The 23,731-nt window shown below is 51.8% G+C and overlaps 1 protein-coding gene across 1 annotated transcript; it reads right to left on the bottom strand.

Moving 5' to 3' along the window:
- Positions 1-8,304: 8,304 nt before the first annotated feature.
- Positions 8,305-21,261, bottom strand: CYB5B (cytochrome b5 type B). Its single transcript, XM_082319225.1, has 5 exons — positions 20,987-21,261; positions 12,467-12,595; positions 11,886-11,912; positions 9,972-10,003; positions 8,305-8,979 (listed from the first exon to the last, which is right to left on the bottom strand). Exons 1-5 carry the CDS (start codon positions 21,146-21,148, stop codon positions 8,889-8,891), a joined length of 441 nt encoding a protein of 146 aa, XP_082175351.1. The 5' UTR covers positions 21,149-21,261; the 3' UTR covers positions 8,305-8,888.
- Positions 21,262-23,731: the final 2,470 nt, after the last annotated feature.

The raw sequence follows: 23,731 nt of genomic DNA, 5'->3' as shown, positions 1-23,731 counted from the left end.
GCTCACAAGGCGGCTGTGGCTGTCGGGGGGGTGTTATACAGCTTGGGGGGAACGTGGCGGGCAACGTAACCCCACACCGATGGGGAATTCGGTATTCCAGGGTCTAAGGCTCCGGGAAACCTTCATCGGGGACATTTTGTGCATGGGTATGGTCACGAAGGATTAATTCCAGTTGGAGTGGCTGCAGGAGGTGACTACAAGGGAAATCAGAGCCTAGTTCATCAGTGGAAGGCAAATGCTCTTTTTTCCTGGAATTTCTCACAGGGGATGCTGAGGGTACCCTCCATGAACACCTGGGAGGAAGAGAATGGGTATAAATGAAAGGACGATAATGACACAAGGCCCGTACGTATGAACTGGTCCCAGGAGCGCTGGGGCTGGGGATTAGGAGTTTCCAGTCGTCGCAGGACAGCTGGTGGGACCCCGTCTGGTGGGAGCACCGGAGGGCGAACCGCAAGGCGGAGCGACGTGTTTAATACCAGAGTTAACGACGGGTTACGTGTAAAAAGAGGATTGCGCCGATGAACTGAAAGGTCTCCTGCAGCTCTGCGCTCCCACGCCCCGACTTTGCCCCTCCGCAGTCCGGGAGGGCAGAGCTGGGGTGCAGCCCTGGGCCCAGGCTGGCGCTGGCCACCGGGCTCGGAGCTCCTGCGCGGAGAGGGCAGCGAGCCCAGGCTGCCGGGCCGGAGGGGTCCTGCCGAGCTCCGACAGCACAGGCTTGCCGCGCCTTTTGAAAATCCCAGCACAATGCTCCAGGTCATTTTCATTAATCAAGCAAAAGAAAGTGTTGCTTGGCCTAAATATCAGCAGGGTACCCTGTCCTCTCTAACAGACAGCGCTTCTTGTCGGGTGCTAAGGAGGCAAGAGCGACTGTAAAAATAAGTTTATTTTGTTTCAGTTGAAAGCTTCAATCATTGCCTCCATCTGTTAAGGATATTTCCCAATTTCCGAGGAGCTTATGATGTCTATCAAAAAGATTTGTTCCTACCTCCTCCTCTCCTGCAGGCTGTAAGGAATAAGCTCTCGGTTTGCACGGTGCCATCACCTCTAACACAGCGGCACGGAAACATCGCCTGGGTTATTCGGGCTCCCCATCCTCCAGCTAAAACTGCATGGAGCTCATCGTGGAAGGAGCAAAGCTGGGACAAACGTGCTTGACTTCTAGCCACAAGTTAACAACATCCCAACATACGTTTCTAACGATTTTCCACTTACTGCAGCATCACGCTCTGCCGTTCGGCTTTCTCGGGCTGCGCTAGCAGGGCTGCAGCGGTTAGCGAGTGACTTACTGCCTGAAGCAACCACAGGAGCGTGGGTCCCGCTTGCAATTAAGGTAATTGTGCTCTGGGACGGGGAGGGCCATGGCATCGCTCCAGGGACCTTCTCGTCCCCGTGGAAGGGCCACGCTGGTTCCCCCCACGCCGCTCCCCTGCAGAGCAGCAGGTCCTTGCCACCACCCTCTTCTGCGAGCGCGGGGGGTGCCTGTGGTCCCGCTGGGTCGCAGCCCCCACGGAGGATGCGGGAGATTTCCGTTGTGCTCAGCGGCACGAACCGGATTGGCGACTCCTCGGCACGGCTTGTCCAAGTTAAACATTTTGGCCCTTCTGTCTGTTGTCCTCACTAAAAATGAACTCCCTACAGAATGGAATCATTGCCAAGAAAACCTTCGTGTCGCCAACCCGAGGCTGGAGAAGAGCCCAGCAGCGCCGCAAAAGCGGCAGTGCTGAAATCCTGCCTCTCCTGGGCGAGCGGGGCCGGGTACCGGCGGCCGGCTGTGCTCAAAGGCGAGCGGCAGTACTGTCCTGCCCGGGGACAGAGCTGCAGGTTTTCCTCCTCCCGCAGAGGCAGCAGCCCCGGTTCAGCCCTCGCCGTGGCCTCCCCAGCGGGGGAAACCATCAGACATTGCACGGCTTTGCTCGGGCGTCGCTGGCTCTGCGGTGTCTGAGCATCCCCACAGCGCTGGGACGGCAGCCCGGGCACCGTGGATCCCGGCCGGGGCACATCCCGCCGGCTCCTGGGCTGCTGCACCCACGCGGGGAATTTGGCCCCGAGATAACAATCCTGTTCCTGCAAGAAGCCGTGCAGGCGCTGCGGACCCGGCGGCCAGGACCCGTCCGGAGGCGCGGAGCGCGGCAGCCTCCTCCCCGCACCAGCGTCTTCTGCACCCGCAGCCGCTTCCCCTCCGCAGCAGCGGTGCTCAGCCGGCGATGCTGTGCGGGGTGACACGTCCCGGCGGGAGCGCTCCCGAGTCGGGCATGTTTTCCAAACTGCTTTACCGGGAGCACCACGGCTCAGCAGATCAGCTGGCGGGAGGGCTGCTGGCGTTCCCAAGCACATATCTCGCCGCAGCCAGCACGAAACGCTCCTGGAAAAGGAGCGGTGTTTTGGGCAGCGTGTAACGCAACGGCGGTTCTGTCCCCCTCCGAGGACACGAATTGCACTCGTGTTTTCTCTCCTCTTTCCCCTTTCCCAAATGCCCCATTTCAGCTGGAAACAAAGCCAGCACCTGTGGACTGGTTTCCTCTCCGGAGCTCTGGGTACGGCTTGGAACCCAGCGCAGGATGGTATTTATGCTAAATACGCTTCAAATCGCTAGAGAAGGGACATAAGACACTGGCTGTGAATAGGAAGAGCTGCGGGTGAACGGCACGTGGAGGCGGCACGGTGTAACAGCGGCCGTGGCTCTGGCCCAGACGCCCGGTGCTGCAGCAGCTGCTGGGTCGGGGTTGGGAGGACAGAGATGGACCAGGCACGGCCTTTGGGGTGCTGTAAAGCGCTTGCTTCTCCCGCTGATGCTTCTTTCGAGGAACTATCAAAAAATACTCTTTCATGTGAAAATAGTCTTTGGAGGGGAAAAGAAACACAGCACTAATTGGAGATGTACTGATTGGGAGCAATTAACATGCGAACGATAGCTAGCTTCGTTAGAAGTGAAGACGGGACGGTGCAGACAGACCACCAGGCTGACCGCCACGTCGCCTCCTTCTCCGTCACTTCTCCCTCTCCCTGAGCTGTCTCAGCGGTGCCTGCACCAGCGAAGGGCGACGCACCTCTGAACGCAGAGCCGGGGCTGAGACGTGGGACCCGGGAGAGGCGCCGGAGCGTTCGGACTGCGCTCATTTTTTATCATCTCTGTCTCGGACGCGCTGCAAATTCTCCTCGATGTTTGGAGAAGCGAGGCTGCGCTCGGTATTGACCCTGCAGCACTTGGAAGCAGATTTAAAAGTCGTTCAGAAGTCGCTCTTTCTTTCTGTGGATTTTGGATCCAGTTCCTCTTGATCAAAGATAAATAAAGTTTACAGTGGAATAGTGCTTGCCAAGAAAATAATTCACAACTTTCCTTCATATTGCGAATGAGTTTTTCCTTTCCTGCAAGCACACGGAGGGTGTCCTGCCCCGCAACCGCAGTCGCTGCTTCCCAGACCACGGGACGGTTTCAGTAGCCAGGACCCCCGCGAAGGATGCCCGGGGGGTCGTGCATTACCCAGCACCGGCTACAAAGCGCTGCCCCCCCCAAAACTCCACTTCCAATGCACTTAATGGCCTTTTTTCCCTATGCGTTTTCAGCTACAATCCAGGACGGCAGTGGACAGTTCCCACTGACTTTTCCTTGCTCTTTTCCCAAGTCAGCGGCGGCTGGAGCTGCCTTGCTGCTCTCTTGCTCCCTCCTGGGATGATCTGGCCAGGTGCCGCTCCCCCGAGCCTGCTGCAGCCACCATCAGAGCCACAATTAGGCAAATTTTTAAGAGCCAGATTCTGCTGACAGCTGTGGGAGTGGGATGTTATATTCTTCTGTAAGTATACATGTAAATAAAAGATGTATTTCATGGTGTCCGTTTCATCTTCCCGTTGAAAACAGCCCTCCTACAGGCTCTTCGTGCGGTGATGGCTCCGCGCTCCCGTGCGCGGCCGGAGGGTCACCGAGCTGCCGGCGGCAGAAGGCGATGCTCTGCTGGCAAAGCTCGCGCGGACGGTGAGAGGCGGCACTGCTGTCGCCGCCGCGCGCTTGACGGCTTCTCCTTCAAAGCTTGCTGCCATCGCTGCTTTGCCGCTTGCTCGTCGCGCTTCTGAGAAGCAACTGGAATTTGCCAGGGCCGGGTGGGGAGCTCTCACAGCTCCCCTGCTGCCGTTATTGACAGTCCCGTTATAATTACAGCGTGACGGACTGTACGGAATCGACAGCCGCTGAAGTGAGAGCAGACGTTCTCAAAACTGGGAAAGCAAGACAGCGCTTAGCGATGTAAACGCATCAGCCGGTCACAGAGATCCTCGTTACACAGCAGCAATCGTGCAACAGGAGAATGCATAATTGCATAATGCTTAATAACCGCGAGCTTAATAACGGCCCGCATTTAGACCACTATGGACTGAATTCTGTAGAAAACCCCGTTCATCCCCCCAAAACGAGCTGTATTTCTTGCACGGTGCTTACCCACAAACTGCCGCCTTCCCGGCACGCTGCAAGAACGAGCCCATTGCTTGGTTACAACGCTGCAGATCGTCCTTGGCACCCGCGCAGCTTTAACCGACGCCGGCTGAAAGATTTTTCCTCTACTGCCAGGAAGACAAATCCTGCGTCTGCCATAGCTCACCATCTTCTTAGCTTTAACTGATAATTAGCGTTAAGCAGAACACTTGTCACGACCCAAATTTTCCTCCTCAAACTGCACTACGTCTGCACATGGTCGTTTTGAAGAATTCAAGTTACTGTTTCAGTTCCCTTAGGCGGGCGCAGCGCTCCGAGCACCGGGCTTTGCCCGTAGGCATCAGCGGCGCGGGAGGATCGCTCTGGGAACCAGTAAGCGGCTGCTGACCGCTCCCCCAGCCCAAATCCCGTTGCCTGGTTGTCATTCCCACTGAGGAGCCGCAAAGACCCTGTGCCTTGAATACAGGTGACGGGAGCTCATTGGGTTTGTAAAACACAACAGAGCCTGGATATTGAAGCCCCACGAAGCAGGGCGGCCGGCAGTCGGGCAGCGCCTTCGCACCGGGACAGATGAACTAAGCATTTTGCGCCTGCTGTAAGACAGAATCGCGCACCTGCTTGTTGCACGCCTTTATTCGACGGGGCAAATACACAAGCCAGCGTGTCTCGCTGGTCTCCGGGTACAAGAAACGGCATTTCACGGGCCCCCCTGCCTCCGACCAGAGCCCTGCCCGACCGCCCCAGCCCGTGAGATGCCGGGGGCAGCGGCCGAGGCTCCCAGGTCCGACCCGGGCGGCACAGAGCGCTCTGCGTCTCCTTCCCTTGCCATTCCTCCCCTGTATCTGCTAATTCCAGCAAAGCCAGGAAGACGCTCAGACCTCCTACCCATCCTCCACAAACCATCAGCCCGATTAACAGTTACGTTCTGCTTTGTGAAGGAATTTGGGTTTATGGAGAGGCAGAAGAGACCAGCGCAGCTCTGCCGGCGCTCCCGCGGCGGCCGCCATACGGTTACGCCGAGCGTGGAAGCTGCCCCCGTGCTCGCGTTTGCAGTTCTTCACCCCTCTTCCGAAGCACCCGGAGGAAGCAAAGCTCACGCCCAGCTTCCATTTCACCACGAGAGCTTTTTCGCAGGGTGGAAGCCGCGACAGCGCCTGCGTCGTGCGGGGGACCTGGCAACGAACGCTTGCTGTGCGAGAAGTTCAGCGTGAGGACAAAGATTTGGAATTATCTTTTTTAATCCTCAAATAAAACGGGTAAACAAGCTTTCTTAATGCCTCCTTTGTTGACCGAGCAGTTTCACACCTGCGGGACCCATCATTCAGCGAGCCGGGAGGAGAAAAGAAGAAAGGAATGGGGAGAGGCGGGCTGGCCCCACCGCCGCGCCGGAGGGAGCCCCGGCAGAGCAGGGAGTCAACAGGCACTTTCCCCAAGGGTAAATAGCAATGGGGCAAGACCTGACGATGGCAAAAAGTTATCTAGGGTTACCCAAATGCAACTGAATGTAGGGAGCGCCAGGAAACCCGTATTTAAAAAAAAATAGTATGTTTGCCAAAATGCAGGCAACAGTAATGCCTCCGGAGAAAACGGACACGTTTCCGCCGTCGCACCGGGCACCGACAGCAGCCCCTTTCCTCGGGCTAACGCGAATCCCGACCGGCGCGGAGGGCCCTACGCTTCCCCGCGCCGAGCCGCCCCAGCGAGGCGATGCTTTGGCCAACGCGTGCCTTCCAGCTTTAAAACTCTCGGTAGAGAATCCACGACAAACCTCACGGAACCGTTTTCAGGGTTAATGACTTTGTGGTAAGTGTGCAAAGGTACCTGTTTCCAGTTGGAGCTGCTCCAGTGTTGACGAGCGGCCTTTTCTAGACCGCCACCTTCCAGATCAAAAAGCCCTTTGAGGAAGTTTCTATTCCACGTGCAAACGCCTTCACGCTACCATTTTGTGACCTTCCCCTTGATAAGCTAGATGGGGCTCGAGTCCCTCACCGTAAATAATGTTTTCCAAGCTTTTAATCATTTACACGGCATTTCTCTGGGATTTTAAAAGCCAAAGGCATGGTCGCAGCACTCGTCCGCCGCAGCGACAGCGCCGAACAGACGAGCCTTCCCGCTAACGCCCCGGAGGAAGGCGCCGGACCCGGACACCGGCGGCGTCGCATTCCGCCGCTTCCCTGGCGCGACGCCGCAGCCCGACATCCAGCCTTCCCGCCGCCTTCGCTTGCCCACCCGCAGCCTCGCATCGATCTCGCCAGCAACCCAGGCCGCCCCGCGGCTCACCCTCCGCGCCAGGCAGCCATTGCCGAGCGCGCCGCTTTTCCGGGAGGCATCTGTCTCCTTCCAGGTGGCCGCTAAGTCTTAAACGAGCCCGGGGTGCTCTTTGGGGTGAATCGGAAACACGGTCACCGGCTGACTGCTGCCCTTCCGCTGTTACATCAAATCTTTCCGTTTTCCATTTGCCCTCGTGGATTTTCGTATTGCTTCTGTTAAACCAGGCGACAGAACTCGCAGCATCAGTTCGAAGGCCTTGCAGAAGCCTCAGCAGCACAGCGGTGTATTTTCAGCCAATATAAAAATACCATCTCGGACCGATAAGATCTATTTTCCATAAACTTACATCGAGTGACCCATTGCTGACTTGAAGACCTACGTTAATGTATGACTATCATCTGGCCTGTCGCCTTTATCGTTTAAGATGTAGCTAGGTAGAATTTCCCAGGTCTTTCCCACTGGATTTCCCTCGGCTCAGATTTAAACCCTTCTGCTAGACTCGTTAGGCCAGAATAAACAGGAACCAGGCCATCAAAGCCGCCGGGGCAGAACGAGGGACAAGCGTAGCTCGCGATAGGATACCCAGGAGCCACTTGGCAACGGGGAACTCCAGGTTTCCCCGGCCGGATAATTCACCGTAAGAGACAACGCAGTCGGTAGCAGTGACAGAAGTCCCGTGGGGAGACAGAGCTCCGCGGGGACTTGCGTGGCACCTCTGCTGCCGGCAGCGACTGGCCCGCGCCCGCCGGAGGAGCAGAGGGAGTAACGCAGCCCCGGTAGCGCTCTCCCGTCCCGGTGACTACGCCATTCCTTGGCCGTCCTTTTTAAAAGGCAGAGTGTAATTCCACGTCCAAGAAATTCTTCTACACGGCCTTCTGGGGAACATAGTAGTTTCATGGAAGAGAGAAGAAAAACCCCAGCCTAGGGGAGGTTTTCACAAACAGGACCCCAGTATATCGCTTCCCTTTGGGCTGCGATTCCAAAAGACGATCAGCTTTGCTGTAACCTGTCAACTAGGAACCAGCATCACGGCAGCGTTGGACAGCACTGCTGAAGGGTATCGGACACCGGCACACAAGTTCCCTGTGTTCAGCAGATCCTGAAGCCACAGACCAACGTGCTGGAAGAGCTGGAAAGATTCACGCCTGAATGCATGAAGCCTACCTTACATCGTCTCTGCGCTGCTGCAGGCCGACTACACGGCACAGAAAAACAGGAGAGAGAAATATCCTCCTCTGTTCCGAGACAAAAACCAGCATTATGCACAAATCCCAAATGGATTTCTTTTCGCTTTTCATTTAGGGAGAAGAGAGGGGATTTATCTGGGTTTTCCCCCCCCATCTGGTGCACATTCATAGTAAGTAAGAATGAGTTTTGTTTCCAATACATGTGTCAGATCGAGACCTCGGGGAGGAAGGAAAATCTGCATTTTGAGAAGCCACATGCCAGTTCCCATTTCTGGCATTGCCGCACGCAGCACAAAAGCACCCAAACAAACCAGGATTCACAGTATAAATTGTTTCACAGCATATACATTTTAAAGGGACAAGTACAAATATTACAAAATGAACAGAATCGCTTTTAAAATCCGTGTATTTGTTTAACCGTTAAAAACAGACACGTACAGAAAGAGGTAGCAAAGCTAACAATTTCCTGCTGCTCCAATTAGTGTTGCCTGCATGCACTGGGGAAGTTACTGCGGAGCCGCATCTCCGGACATCTTTTCTGGAAAGGACTGTAGACGACTTGCAGTTTATTTCTGACACTGCTATGTGAAGGACCGAGGCAAACCCACAGGCTCACTAGCAGCTGTTTCACGTTGTCTGGCTTAACGAAAAGGCATTGAAAGGAACAGGTTGTCTGTGGTTTAATTTCAGAGAGCAAGAGAGAGCGAGAGAGTGAGCACACGAGCACGCACACGCGAGGGAGACCACACACAAACGGAAGAGAATACCGGGAAGTTGCGCTTGCCCTGCCACCGCGAGAGGAAAGTACGACAGGTCCGCGGGTCCCAGAGTTAGGACAGAGAGAGTTTGGTATTAGCTTGGTCCCATGGATGCCACCATCACTTGACAGACTCAAAGCTAAAAGCAAGGCAGAAGTTAAGGGAAGCAGAACTCCACGTGTTGCATGCGTGCACTCTCTCTCACACCCTCTCTTTCAGGCTTTCTGAGGTCCCGGCAAGGTCAGCTCAAGAGGTTCTCCCATCCAACATGTAATAGCGATACATTAAACCTATGACCAGTGCTCCGAAGATGGGGATTAGCCATGTTGACCAGAAACTGTGGGGAGAAAAAACAAAACAAAACACACACAATGTAAATCAGAAGAAAGTATCAAGTTAATAATTCATGCAAGATGTTAATCACTTATTGCATGTCTGCTTTCATCTACGGAACTCTCGGGACCTGCCTCCCATCGGCTCGCAGGCCAGGGCCTTGCCTCGCAGGGCTGGGCAGCTCTAGCAGCCTCCCTGCTCAGTGCTCTGCCCGGCCCCTCCGAGAGGCCCCTCCGCCTGCAAGGGCGGCTTGCTGGCTTATAAAATAGCAGCTGAATCGCTGAAGTTTCCAGCCTGGCACATACAGAAACCAAATTGGGTTTTTTGTTGTTGGTCGGTGGTGGTTTGGTTTTTTTTTTTTTTCCTTAAATAAGTCAGACTGTAATTTGTGCTATACAAACAGCTGAGTTGACTCAAGGATGGAAATTGCTACAGCTATCCCACAATAAATCTTCCTCACTCATAAACCAGAGGCCACAGGCTCACCTTCAGCAGCCTCCTTAGCAAAAAAGTTCTGCATCAGCTATGGAAGACTAGGGCCCTGTTCGGGCTGTAAGCACTCCTGGATTGTCACCTTGACGGGGCTGGTCATGGTAAAGATCCTCCAAAAGACATGCACATTCCTGTGCTGCATCACCCCGCGGCCTGCAGCGACCGCCCAAATACGCACTGTACTGCAAGGGGCCTGCAGCCGCAGCCGTGTAACGCGAACACGCGGGCCAGGGGATCCCAGCTGCCAAACGCCAGCGCGCCCGTTCTGCCCAGCGCGGAGCAGGGGACTTCGCACCACCGGCTGTGGCTCCGCGTCCAACAAGGGAGGCTAACTCGCTGCGCTGCAGTTTGGCAACTTATTTTGGACTATCTGCTTGCTGGAAGGACAGGGCAGCAATACCCCCAGGTTTTTTTTTCCCTGCTCATTAGAGTTAATATGCAGTTCTACAAACGGAGAGTCCCAGCCCCACAATTTCTTACTCTTATTTTGAGAGGATACTATACCTTGCTTGGCCTGAGGATGTCATACTTGGATCCTGAAGGAGGAAAGAGGGAGTTAGCAGGGAATAAGGAAACATTAAACATGTGCTAATAAGACTACAAGACTGGACATGTGACTACAAACACAGAGGAGAAATAACCCTCCCCTCCTCTCCCAAACACCCTCTGTCACAAGTGCGGATGTTTCCGGGGATGTTTGCCCTCGTCCTCACCTCCACATTCTTTCCATCAATCCAATCCCTCCCACCCACTCCTCAACTTCACACTGGAACCTGCACCCCTCTCAAAAAAAGGTCTGGCTCATCACCTCGCAAACCAGTCTCTTGGTCTTACGTGCTACGGAGGATAACCGGCACTCCGGCACGGATAGCCCTTTGGCTACCATCCCCTCTCCAAACCCCTGCCCACCTCCCCGCTTGCTGTCCCGCCGCCTGACCGCTGGAGCATGCAACCACAATGTTCTCTTCAACTCTTCCCTTGCACGCAACCCGTTTCCAAACTTTTATACTTCTCCTTTCACAAAACTCCAAGAACTTAAATACTTTTTTCCCCGTTAGCTGAAATTCTCATTCAGGCTTTCATCAACTCCACAGCCTCCTCCTCGATGGCTGCTGCTGCCCTCCAGTTTAATCAGTACCTACCAGCCAAAAGTCCTCTCCTGCCCATCCTAAACAGGATTATCCCCGTTTCTTGGGAGCCTTAGTGCTTGCTTTTCTGCCCTAATACGCTCAGTGGATGCTAAACGTTGACACTTATCTGTGGGGAGCTACCTCCGAGCTGCGTCACAAGAGTATACATGCACAACTTTTTTTCTTTTTTGTGTTTTCCCCTTATTTATTTTTACATTGCTGACTTCTATCTCTTGCTGCTATTCTTAAATTGTACTTAGGCCTGCTTTTAAAACAGATGTTGTGCACTGGAGAAAGACCTTAGCTGTATATAACTCACTGGACTTTCGCCTCAGAAGAGAAAAAAATATTTCGCTTGGATCCAAGGGAGCTATTCAGATTACCGCTTGTTTCTATGCTCATTTTAGGCATGTGATTCTGTTTATGAAACAGAGTTGAACCAAACAATAAATTCTAAGGTGAACATATGCATAATCATGCAGTCCCGGGTTATAACTAAGCGTAGGCTTTACCCAGCCTGACTTATTCTTTCTATGGCTGACTACAGCAAGCAAACACTCCCAAGGGCTCCAGTCGCTGCCCTCTCTGTTGACAGTTTCCTCCTTGATTCCTGCTCCTCTGCAAGCAGCCCTGCTTTGAACAACATCTAATGAAAGCGCTGTTGAAGGCAGAGCTGCGCCTGGTCCAAGCCTTCAAGCCAAGCGAGAAGAGAAGCCAGCTGCAAGGCACATGTTTACCTCTCAGATGGGATTCTATTTATGACCGTTCCCCTCTCCCCATCCATTTCAAAAGCATTTTTGCAACACTGTGCCCTGTTCTAATCCAGGAGTACCGGAGTTTTAAGCAACACCAATGATTACTAGGGCAGTTAACAGAGAATTCTTGTTTTACAGCCAACCCCACGGTGGCTGTGCCCGTCTCCTGGCTTGAATGTAACAACACTAACAGTTCAGTGGTCAGGACATAGCGAGTGATGCAAAAAAAGGTCTGTGGCTCGAGGTGTGGAAATAACATTGCTGATGTCAGGGGAGAGAAGGCACAAAAAACCACTTCCAATTTCACACTGAGGTGACTGCTGAGCTTCAGAACAAAAACAAAGGTATAATTTGCTTGGAAGATTTATTCATTACTGTAGTTTGTGTAAACATAAAGCCACAAGCTCCACAGGAAAGGGGGAAGAAAAAAAAAAAAAAAAAAGCATGTGACAACTTCTTTGTTCATTTTGTAAGCATAATATCGTTGCCACAGCATTAAATTAAAATGGAAAAGTAAAACAGTAATAGCTTACCTTAGAACCTTCTTTTTTACGATCGTGCTGTCAAGGGGAAAAAAAAGAAGAAGAAAAAAGATAAGCCCTGACTTCAAAAGAAACCTGCAGTCTTTACAAGGGAATTGTTCTGTACAGTCCTCATCACAGGAGCAATTGCCTGGACTCGGTTTTCAAAGGAGTCGTTCCTTCAGCACCCAAGGGCACCGTCTTTGTAGCAGGCAGGAAGAGGTGTTTGTGCCGTGCCCCTGTGATCTCTCACCCTCTTGAACTCTAAATTACAAGGCAAGGGGAAGTTATGGTACCACCAGCTAAGGAGGGAACCGATTAGATAAGCTTCTTTCAGTGCCACTGATTTAATCGTAGTGAGAAATCTGTTCTGAAATCTGGTGGAAAGAGAAGACTAATTTAGTTTTGTTTCCTCAACAGAGATCCTCTTTCCTCAACAGAGATCCAGCTGACACACAAACCGCCTAAACCCCTTAGCTACTTACTCATTTCGCAAGCCACATCTCGGTGTCTGCGTTTAGTGGGTTACACAAAGGAGAGTCACACTTTTACACAGTCCCATCCCGTGTTTGTCACAGCCAGCTGGTCCTTACCGGGTGGATCTCCCCTATGTAGTACTGCTTCAGCATTTCCCTGGCGTCTGTGGAATGCCCAACATCTTCGAAGCTCTCCGTGGCATCTCTGCCAGCTTGTTCGAGCAAAACCTCTTCTCCACCTGGATGCTGGAAGAGAAGGCTTCAGGTGAGCAAAGGGCGAGATTCAAAAAAGGTACCAACAGCATCAGCAGCCTTCCTTCCAACCTCTTCTGTTCATCACCGATACCTCAAACCAACATCATCAATAAAATGTTCCAAAGATTCAATTGTCCAACCTCTCCTTCGGGAATTCACAGAGAACAACGTGTGCTGCACAGCCTGGAAGATACCTTGCAGAATAAAAACCCTTCCAAAGAAACAAATCCCCAACACACACAGGGAAGCACGGCTTTGTGCCCCACAGCCCAGCTATCCCTTCTGTGATTCTGTAACGGATTTGGGCAAGAAAATAATACAAAAGAAAGGACGTCCTCATGTAGCTTTCCGTGGGCTTCACTGCATAAATCAGACTCCCTTGCTTGCCGAGGAGCCTCTCCTGCATGATTTTCTCAAGAACTTCCCTGAGGCAACTGCTAGTGAAGCACAAGACAAGACTGCCTGTACAGACACCAGTGGAGGAAAGGATATTCTATTGCTTCAGATACCGCAAAAAATAATAGTATTTGGCTGATGGCCTCTCTCTGCACATAGATGTGCAATGAGGAACTGAGAGGAACAGAGGAGAAACGCATCACGTTTTCTAGTGGCATAAGAAGGTACGGCTCTAATGTAGCCCCAAGAATACTGAACTTGATCCAGCGTACAACCGCTCAACAACGAGGGGAGAGAAAAAAAAAGTCATGACAAGTTATACTGTTTGCCATCATATACTGATTTCAGAGATTCAGAAGTTACAACAAAAGTACCAAATCCACGGGACGCTCCACAACGACGCTGGCATTTCTGTTGGTGGCAGACGGTCACAGGCAACCGTCAGACCAAGCGGTGTGCGCTGACAAAAAACCCTGGTGCAATCCTGTTTTCCTTGATGGGCTGGGCTCTTCTCTACCATTGTCAATGCCACAATCCAGGAACAGACTGGCAAAGGAAATTGCTAACCACAAAGCCAGCAAAGTACCATCTCTTTACAGTGTGAGCGTGAACAAATAGTTTAGTTTAAGCTATCAGCTCATCCAGTTAAACCGATAAAGCGGTCAGGCCTCTGAGTGCACGCACGGGGACTAACCCAGTTTTCTAGAGCATCAGGCAACGAGCACTAAATGCGCTAGTTGAGAAGATGAGACTTGTTCACGGCTGCCTGAAATGCTCCTAACAGCAACAAGCCTGGAGCTGGGGAAGAGATGTTCGACTGAATTTCAGACCAAAGGACTAACACACCTGTTTTTCCCTGTAATATCCTTTTCCTTCCCACAGACATGGAACAGTTGCCACTGCCCCTTTTCCTTCAACTTGTCTGGTTTTGCTGCCGAAAGTCTCAATATTCCCACTTGGCTATCACACCTCATACCAAACATACTCAGTATGGACACAAAACCAGTCCAGTTGTTTACTCCAGTGAGTTGTTGCAGCCAATTCTGCAATCCTCATATCAGAGCTCTTTATTCTGAATAAATCCCTTTATTGTCCAGGTATGTAACAGAATCAACGTGGAGCTTTCTCAGCAGCCATGAAGGGCAAAGTCTGCAGTCCTAGGACACGGTTTGGTTAGCAGTCAGTTATTAGATTGCCTTAGCTGTAAAACCAAGCGAGGCTCCACTCTGCTCACTCCCCGCATGCCTGGCTACAGGTCTTGCTGCCATTTCTCCCACACCAATCCTCGTGCTCACTCGATCTCAGAGGCAGTTGGATCAGGGACTACCCTAGCAGAAAACCCACCCTACAAAAAAAGGAAAGGAAGCGATTACCTGCTGGGGTAGCTGTGAATGAGCTCACTACAGAGCTGGATGCATGTCTCTGCTCGCGCCAGGGAGTTAACGGGCACACAGGCTGCGGCAAGACTGCCCTTTAGATCATTTCTGCGCCCCTTAGATCCCGCTCTCAGACTGGGCTGCAGTGGTAGAATGCTGTATATTGTTTATGCATATTACTCACAACAACTGTCCAATTTTCAGCTATTTTATAAGCACGCTTGCAATGATCCACAGAAATTAGGGGATGAAAAGCTGGCCATTCACTTTAAGCCTTCTGGAAGAACTCCTTAGGGGTGTCTCACCAGAAATCTCTTGTCATACCGAAAACTATCAGAACTGAATTTTAAGAAGATAACCTTGCTTTCCTAATCATCCACCCTAAAAGGGCAGACAGAAACCTGCAGTAACAGGGAACACGCGGTGGATATTGGCTTTCAGTGGCATCCAGTCTTCGCATAGACAAGAGACAAGAAGAATGGTAAAGTTTACTCCTCTTTACACCTTTGGGTCTGAAGCCTTTCTATGCACTTGCGAAATCCACAAGAAAAAGAATTATTTATTCATGCACATCTGTCCTTCACTGTAATCCCCAAGCCAAAAGAAAAAAAACTTCAAAACATTTTGGCCTATCGTATTTCTGAAAGCACTCCCTGGTCTAGACAACCACAACTGCAGCCAGACAATTCTTACCTTGTCATACACCTGAGCAAACCTAAAACCGGACTATTTACACAGGGAGTCCTTTACTCTGCCACAAAACTTCTCAAAGCTACAGTTTCCTGCAGGAAAACATGAAAACTGAAAGTGTTTGCAAACCGTGGGAAAAAAAAATATCCTTCCAGAGGAAACAATGGCTGAACCCGGTCTGTTTCTGAAAAGAAACAGACAAAAGCAAACAAGAACGAGAGAGGTGGGCCCAAGCGCCAGTCCTCAGTTTTCCTCAGGACAGTAATAGAACTGGAAGCTCCTTGCCACTGGAGCCTTCAGCATACAGAATAAATAAAGTGCACGTTGACGGCAACGTTAATAGTCTTGAAGCACCAGTTCTGGAAGGATATGACCAACGCCACTGAGCAGAGAAAACAGTTTTACAGGGAGAACCCTGTCATTTGGAAGTGAAAGCCCAACAGCCATCGCCAGCGTAAGGCACCCTCCAGAGCCCCCGGCCCGGGCGCGGCAGAGGGGAGGCCAGCCTGCTCTCCCCCTCTAAATCTCCTGACTGGGGCAAGAAGACCCAAGAGTTCCTCGTGCTCTGCAATACTCACAGCTACAGCAGGCGCTCCCAAAAGCATCGTTTCAGTGGCATCTTTGAATCAAGCCCTCCAAATTCCAAACTGGGTCCAGAGAAGAACAGCAGAAGTAGGGAGTTGTACAACCCCATATTCACCCCGAGCTCACTTTAAATGTCACTGATGCTCTAAGGCAGCGCGCAAAGAAAGTTTCCCCTTGATGACTCGCTCCCTAATTAGCAGCTCATATTGTCCATCTTCTGTGTCCAGCCAGCAAGGTTGTATTTATTCATGAGACCTCAGAAGATGCTCTGTCTGTGTAGCCTTTAGAAGGGACACGGAGCGAGCAAAAAGCAGCAGCCAGAACCGTAGGCACGCAGCAAAGGCAACAAAGAACCTCACTGCAGAAGGCGAGAGCCTGGCGTCGCCTTTTCACAGACTCCAAGTGCCTGTCTGCGTGCGTCTGGCTGGCGACTGCTGTTACAGACCTACTGTAAACTACAAATGAGCTCAGAAGCAACACTAAGCTCTACGACTAATTAGGTTGTGGATTAGGTAAGACACAAGATCGTCAGGTTGAGGAGGGATGCAAAAGCTTTCATTCCTAGCCCCCAGGATTAGAGAAATAGGCCAGGAAAGGGAAGAGTATTACTGTGCACTAATAATGTGCCAGTACCATACGAGCCAGAAAACACGGACAAGCGGCCACCGAGACAAATGGTGTTCGTCAACCACACATCCTTCAGAGCCTGTTTTAAGACACGGCACGGGTTTTCCCGAAAACATCTCCGCAAAGCTGGAGCAAGTCAACATGAGCAAAACCAGATCTCTGACACTCCTCCTTCTCCCTCACAGAGTTCTGGTTTCAGATACACCAGAGTACGCAGGAATTAAATGCAGAAAGACAAAGAAGGGATTCAATACTGGTTTCTTACTGCTGGTGCAGTAAGGAGATAAGAATCTAAAAACTTGCTGCCTCTCTGGTGTAAGCAACCATCTGATCCTTCCCTCCTCTTTACCTTCATCTCAATGATAACGCTCTTAACTACCAGCTTGTCCGAGCACAGGCCCTGCCTTAGCTACATACCTGCCTGGAAAGAGCGTAACTTCGCTTAGAACCATATAATTTTAAAGAGAAACTGTCAGTAGTAGCATATTTCCTTCTTTTGAAACTTAGTTTGAAGAACATTATACTTGAAACCGACTGACCGATTTGGGTTAGAGTTGTCACAACCCAGGCTCATTCCACTTGGAAACCAGTTCAAATAGATTTCTAGTCACACGTACCACGGGTATCAGAAGCAGCAGCGCGTGGCAAGACATAAAGCTGTGATGGCTGCTGTGCCTTGTGGACTCAGGTAACAGACAAAGGGGTACACTGAAGAAAGATGTGTCTCCAAACTCTTCTAGTCATGTGTAAAAATAGAGATAAGCCATGTCTCTCTATCATAAGAGTGCTTGTGAAAATAAGTCTATTACAGATTGTGCACAAGTTAAAAGCCACAGATTTGAATCGGTCTGTTGAGGGCATAAGTGGGAGCAGCACCAGACCTCGGAGAGCCTGTCAGGGAGGTGCATCTGCCTTCCTCCGCTTCCTCGCTCACCGTTCACGCCTACCTGAGCAGCCAGTCCCTTTTTGCTCTAGCCATCATCTACACTTGCTTTTCTAGACGACTGCAATCAGGAGTAATAACGTATATTCTGGTGGTCCAGTTGCCTAGATTTGGCAGAAAATTATATTATTGCCGTAAGGCTATCTCAGATTTCAAATAATCACACTTCATTTCAGGCTTTCTGAAGCAGAAGAGATTGCAGTCTCTCAGAAACATCTATGAAATTTCAGTTGCCGTCTTTGCACATCTCCTGCATTTTGTTCACATTCTTATAATTCAGTAGATTTTTGCTATGTGATAAATGCCTTAATTGCTGCTCCTATTACACAGTAGATAACATAAAGTAAATTACAAGTTTAAACTGATCTACGCTTCAAACACCGCACAGATTCTGAGTTGGCTAGCTAACGTCTGACCTGCTGTACCTAGTTTGCAGGAATCATGAAGCAAGATTCGACAATCTTTTAGCAGTGAGGCGTCTTTGAGATTGCACAATCACTCCAAGGTAACGCTCCAGTGGAATTCAGCAATCCTGTTCAAATAACCTGTGACCAAAGGCCAGAAAAGGCAACAATTAGACACCGCTTCAGTGACTACACAGGACCAAGGGGAAATATTACCCGCTGAAACCCTGATAGCCGCAGTTACAGCAACTCAGAACCCTAAAGCAGAACAGTTTATCAGACAACTGTAACTTTTAAACAAGACAAACACTCCTGGTTGCAATCAACTACACCTTGTTCCCCTGTCACTCGACTGATTACAGTGGAGTAGCAGATATAAAGTGTATTTTTGCCAATAAATTAGGCCTGGATCTAAGTTTACAAGTTTCACTATGTCAGCGAGGGGTGTACATAGCAGAGCGTTGTGTCAGCCATGCTGGCACAGTTAAAACAGTAGCCTTATTCTTCTTCCTTTCCCTAGTCCAAGCAGATCTTTTTCATGTCAGAAAAACACAAATGGGATAAAGGGCTTGGAAAGGGCAATGTGAAATACCATCTCAAGGTAGCATTCAGGGCACTGCTAAACCTGGCTTGCTGGGGGTGGGGGAGAGGGAAGCGTTTGTCTGGGCTCGTTTGCAATACTGAGGGTGTCCCAGGGAGCACGTCCCAGACGCTGTTTTACACAGAGAACGCTGAGGTAAAGGCTGTGACCACCATGCAGCGTCCATGCTCTGAAACACAGCGTCGTTCACACTGAAGTAAATATCTTGAAAATATTTTTCTGACTCTTGAGTCTGAAAAGCGATAAGCAGCAACCGAAACTGGAACATGGAGGCAAGTGTAAGACAAGGCACGCAGCTTCTGCAAGTACTGTCCCAACCTCCAGCCGTTTTTGGCTCTTCCTGAACACAGAGCATATTGCTTTTCCACGTTTTTGCCTGGTCTTCCCCTGAATCTGCTTAACCTTTTTGCATCCACAACAACCTTTGGCAGGGAGTTCCACTGGCCTGCTCCCTGTTGCGTAAAGAAACACTATTTGTTTGTTCTGAACCTGGCTCCAGCCAAGTTGTTCGATGTCCCCTGGTGCTGGGACTAGACTTTTAGATGCAGGCAAACATGAAAGCTTTCAGAAACTAGTGGAGTAACAAATGTTCTTCAAAATACACCCGCCACCCTGCACATTTCATTTGATCAGCAGAGGTAGCTGGGCCCACAGCTTTGTAAGCCACTGCACTCTCAGGGATATGACAGATGCCAGATGACAGTTTGGCCTAGTGCCGGGGAGCCCAAACGCTGGAGGGGGCGTGCATGTCGAAGGAGGCAGTCAGCTGCTCAAAAAATCCTCACGTACCAGCTGGAAAACTCATGGTCTTGTGAACTGACCCTGGAATAGGAATCTGAGTACCTCCATTCTGCTCGTAGCTCCACCATTTAACAGTTTCCCAAGTTAGAGTCACACTCAATGCGATTGTCTTCTCCTTCCCACCCTAACGACAAGCTCTTTACAGTACAGTTTGCATCTCGTTATAGATGTATGCAACTAAATGTGCAACCAGTCCCTCACCTCAGCCAGACCTGTAGGCTCTCCTGTAAAACACAGAGCTGAGCATCAGCTGATAATTCTTCCTGCCACTGCTGCTCTGTAGCACCAAACTGCCACGCTTCCACCAGGCACCAACCCACCATCCCGCGTACGTTTCTTTCCAGCGTACCGGGTGCTAGAGCCTCTCTCAAGTATCAAAGACCCAAGAAGAGCAGCTGCTCAGCAGGCTGCTTTTCAGATCCTGCACCTGACACAGAGGCATCTGTGCTGGAGTACCAGCAGTAGACACTGGTGAGCAAAGGAGCAGGACCGATCCATTTACGGTCCTGCGAAAGCAAGATTTTTCATTATAAAAGCAATAAACAGTGCAGAACTGGCTACGGCAAAGGCCAGCTCAAGCCACTGTAGCAAAAGACCCTCCCAAATTTGTTCACTGAAATACCTTGGAGGCTCTCTTAAACATCGGGGGGAAGACTCAAAGCACAAGTCAGATTTGAATGAAGTGTTACGATGCTGAATCCAATGAAAAAAATCGATTGTGTCCAACTTTATAAATAAATACCGAAAGCTACAGAGAAAGCCACTACTTCCAGCCACTACTTCCAGGCCACTGCAAAAAAAAAAAGGCGGCCAGGTTGTCATTCTGTCCTCCCATCTGATAAGCCTCTACACCTCACCAAGGTGGCTTTGTCATTATAGGTTATGACTACACAGGAGACATGCTTTAATCATATACGCCTGGAGGAGAATCGGAGTTTAACTTACGCAAGCAAAACCAGCAAGCAGCAACATGTGCATTTTCAATGAAGTGCTCTTCTTCTGGAGCTGATTCAGACTAACTTTCATACATTACCCTGTAGATGCTACAAAGGGTTTGATGTTATTTTAAGCTGGGATAAAAGCCCTTTGAAATCTTGTTACTATTTCCTCCCACTCTATTTTCAGCTCCAAACATTAACCATACTGCTCTCAGCCTTCTCAAGAACAGAAGTCAAAAGCATCGAGCCTAGAAGCAATTTTTGTCCCCACATCCAAGAGAATTGGAGGTTACGCAGCAGAGAGTGGGTCGCTTCCAAATCACTCGTGCGTGTTCACCTCTGGGAAGGCAGTAGTGCTGCAGACCTCCCCTACTGTATCACCAGTACTTTCTCCTTTAAGTTCTGGGGTGTCCCTGGAGAGAGACGCCAACTTTAAACTACTGACCTAGCCCAACACCGTTTACCCTACAAGACCAGAAGCGAGGTAACGTGGCTTAAGGAGAGCTGCACCTCCCGTGTCAGGCATGCCTGAACGGATTTCCTAAGAAAACAGAAGCTGACTCAAAACGAGTCGAAGCACAACCCCTGCACTTGGCTGGCCTTTGCCAACGCAACCTGCCAGCGCTCTCCCGCTCCTCGCAGGCGGCGTCGAGCGGAGGCAGGAGCTGTCCCCAGCACAGGAACCCCGCGGGCGGCCAACAGACCGGGGGGGGGGTCTCCTGGGGCCCCTCCTCGGGGCTTGCGGACCTTCCTTCGGGCAGCGCTGGGCCGCTCAGGCCCCACAGCCCGGGGCCAGAGAGCTGCCCCGGGGGCACAGCGGCCCCCCGGCCCGGGCCTACCCCTCCCCGCCCGGCATCGCCGCCCCCATGCACCCCGCCCGGTCCCCCTCCCTCACCCCCAGGCCCTCCCCTTCCCTCTCAGCCCGCAGGCCCTGCCCGCCCGCCCTCAGCCCCCCCGGCCCCGTCCTTCCCCCGCCGGTCCCTGAGGGGACGGGCCGGGACCCCGCCCCGCCCGGCCTCACCTCCTCCAGGAAGCGGGTGACATCGTAGACGCGCCCGTGGATAACCAGCCAGGCCTCCTGGCTGGAGTTCCGCTTCCCCACCTCCTCCAGCGTGAAGACGGGCCCGGCCGCCTCCTCCGCCGCCGCGCAGCCCCCGGCCTCCCTGCGCTCCCCGGGCTCCATGCTGGCCGCCGGCAGCTTCGCGGAACGGCAGGCTTGGCCCAGGACAGCCGCCGTAGCGATGGCGGACGCCCCCGCCCTCCCTCTGTAGCTCACGGCGCGCGGCGGCTCCGCTGGCCAATGAGGAGCGAGGAGCCTCGGCAGTGGGGCGACTGCCGGCGCCGGCTGCAGCCAATGGGAGGGCGCGGCGCCGGGCGTTGGCCAATAGGGAGCGGCCAGAGCGACAGGGCGGGAAGGCGCTGGGCCTCGCCTCGCCTCAGGCGGCGCGCTGCGGCCCGGCCCCGCCGCCCCGGCCCCGGCTTCCCCGGCCCCGGCTCCCCCGGCCCCGGCTCCGGCTCCCCCCGGGGCGCGGCGCGGCCGGCGGGCAGCCGGGACGTCGGCCGCTCTGCTGTCCCACCCCGCCTGGGCCGCTGGAGAGCGCGGTGCCTGTCAGCGGCCTGCCCGTGGCGGTGTCCGTCCCTGCCCTCTGGTAACTCTCCCGGTCCGGCCTGTTGGGCGGGTGAAGGGGAATACTTCTGTGGAAACCGGGATCTCCGGGGAAGCGCCTGTTCCTGTCAGGGACCGTTTGAGCTCGCCTGACCGCCTGCGGCCAGAGCTGCGTGGGCCGCAGATGTCTGTGACAAGCCGCCTCAGGGTTGCCTCCAGTAGCAAACACGGTTGGAAGGACAGCGCAGCACTGCCGAATGAGCGGTGCCAGCCATCCGCAGCGGGTGCGGGGACAGGGAGTCGCAGGTGGCGGCTGCTTTATCAGGAAGGCATCCGGGATGTATGCTGGCAAGAATCATTTGTCAGGGTCCCTTGGCTGAGCTGTAGCACTCCTTTGGTGGGCTTTTCCAGTGCCAACCGGAACAGCTTTTTTACTGCTCCTTTTGTTTTGATTCTTTCTGCCTGCATATAAAATATATGGTCGTCTCACAGGTCTTTAAACTGAGCCAGTGCTCTCATGTCCTCCGAGTGCTGCATTTGTGTCGGTTTCTAAAGGAAAGTGTTCGTGTGCAGATCTGACGTGAGTCACTTGGTTGGTTCTCTCTTCCCTGCCAGCCACATTGAACAGGCTTAGGGACAGAGAGGGTTCGGAAGCTCAGGAGCCTGGGTAACTTGTAAACCTGACAGTTTTCATTCATGAGCTCGCATTTGTGGCTGTGGAATTTATTTTCTTACACTTGCAGTGCAGGTATAACGCTGGACAGTGGACTGTTTGTTTTAACGTAACTGCTGAGGAGGCAGAAATGCCCTATGTTGTAAGAAGTGCTAATACTATTACCAACACTGGCTAAAGATTAAAGGTATATGCAAAGAGAATTTGAGCAGGCTAACATCCGTGCCGTTTGCTACAGTCGGGATTTTAAAAGGAGCTTGAGTGAAGTAGGTACCCGTACCTGGCTTGGCGCTAAGCTGGGATCTCTGTGGGAAGGAGACGTAGCTAACGGTACAGCCTGGGAGATTTATCAGCTCAAAGATGTTATGGTAACTAACGGTGCTATCTGTCCACATCCACTTCAGTGCAAAGACAGGTTAGCTCCCTGAAGATCCAAGGTTTTATGTCGAACAAATTTTCTGGGTCACTCTGGTACGAAAGAAGGGTATCTTTTATTACTGGAGAGAAAGAAATTGCTCTGGTGGTGCCTGCCAGCCATAGTGTCTAATGCAGTTACTGTTGTAATGCAGAGCCTTTGCAAATGGCTGAAAATCGGGGCTGAGACCTGGCATGGCAGCTGTTTTTCATACACTGTCTTATCCTGGCCTTGTTCTGCTGGCTTTGTACAAGGAAACGGGGATTGAGGTGCAATCAAAGAGGTAGTAAGGTAGGTAAAGACTAAAGTGCAGGGAGAGAAGGCACTGGAGTCAGGTCAGTCTAATCTGTGTGGGATTCAAATCCATCTCCTGCTGTCAGTGTGTTCGCTGTCTGAGGAAGTAAGCTATAAACCTGGATATACCACGGCAGTAGCTGACCTTTACTGAACGTGTCACGTCCTTTGATACCTGGTGAGGTGGTGACTGGTCCTCATGCAGGCTGCTGTTCCCTGGCACCTTAAGAGGCTCGGTTCTCATAGCTGTAGCAAAGAGCGTTTGCCTTCATAAGTGCATTTACTGCCTTGTGCTTCCCAGCGAGCTTGTAGTCTTTCATCAGAAGTCCTACTCCTGCTCTGCTGGCACAACAGACTGGGGGTTCTGCTCCTCCAGAAGTCTGGTAGGTAGCGCAGCATGTGGTTGCATGCGCTGCCTTTGCTACATTGCTGTGGTGAATCGTAGGCTTTTGTGTGGCCACTTTCTAAATTAAACTCTCTGTTACTTTATGACGTTTATTGAGACAGCCATAAAGAGAGAATATTTCTCCGTCTCTCGGTGCTTTCACCTATGATAGCTTTTTTTTTTTTAAACTGAGGCAATGGATGCACAGTCGAAGTCCTGCTTTAAATATACGCTCATTCCCACCATTGCCCAATGAAGTCCCCAGTGCCTCCTTCCAAGCCAAGCGTCAGAACCAGCACTCTGTACGTGCTTGGCCTGTGCGAAGCAGCTGCTAAAGTCACGCTGTTCTTGAAATCCTTGGCCTCCTTTTCCTCTCTAGCTTTGTTACAGGCT

Source organism: Platalea leucorodia (genome assembly GCF_965183815.1).
Source record: "Platalea leucorodia genome assembly, chromosome: 8".
NCBI lineage: Eukaryota > Metazoa > Chordata > Aves > Pelecaniformes > Threskiornithidae > Platalea > Platalea leucorodia.
The sequence above is the reverse complement of the archived record's forward strand: the minus strand, read 5'-3'. Positions and strand labels throughout refer to the sequence as shown.

Coding starts and splice junctions, on each gene's coding strand:
- CYB5B (XM_082319225.1), bottom strand. CDS start 21,148: ATGGAGCCCGGGGAGCGCAGGGAGGCCGGGGGCTGCGCGGCGGCGGAG. Junction 12,596..20,986: donor TCACCCGCTTCCTGGAGGAG/GTGAGGCCGGGC, acceptor CTTCTCTTCCAG/CATCCAGGTGGAGAAGAGGT. Junction 10,004..11,885: donor GTAAAAAAGAAGGTTCTAAG/GTAAGCTATTAC, acceptor TTCCTCCTTCAG/GATCCAAGTATGACATCCTC.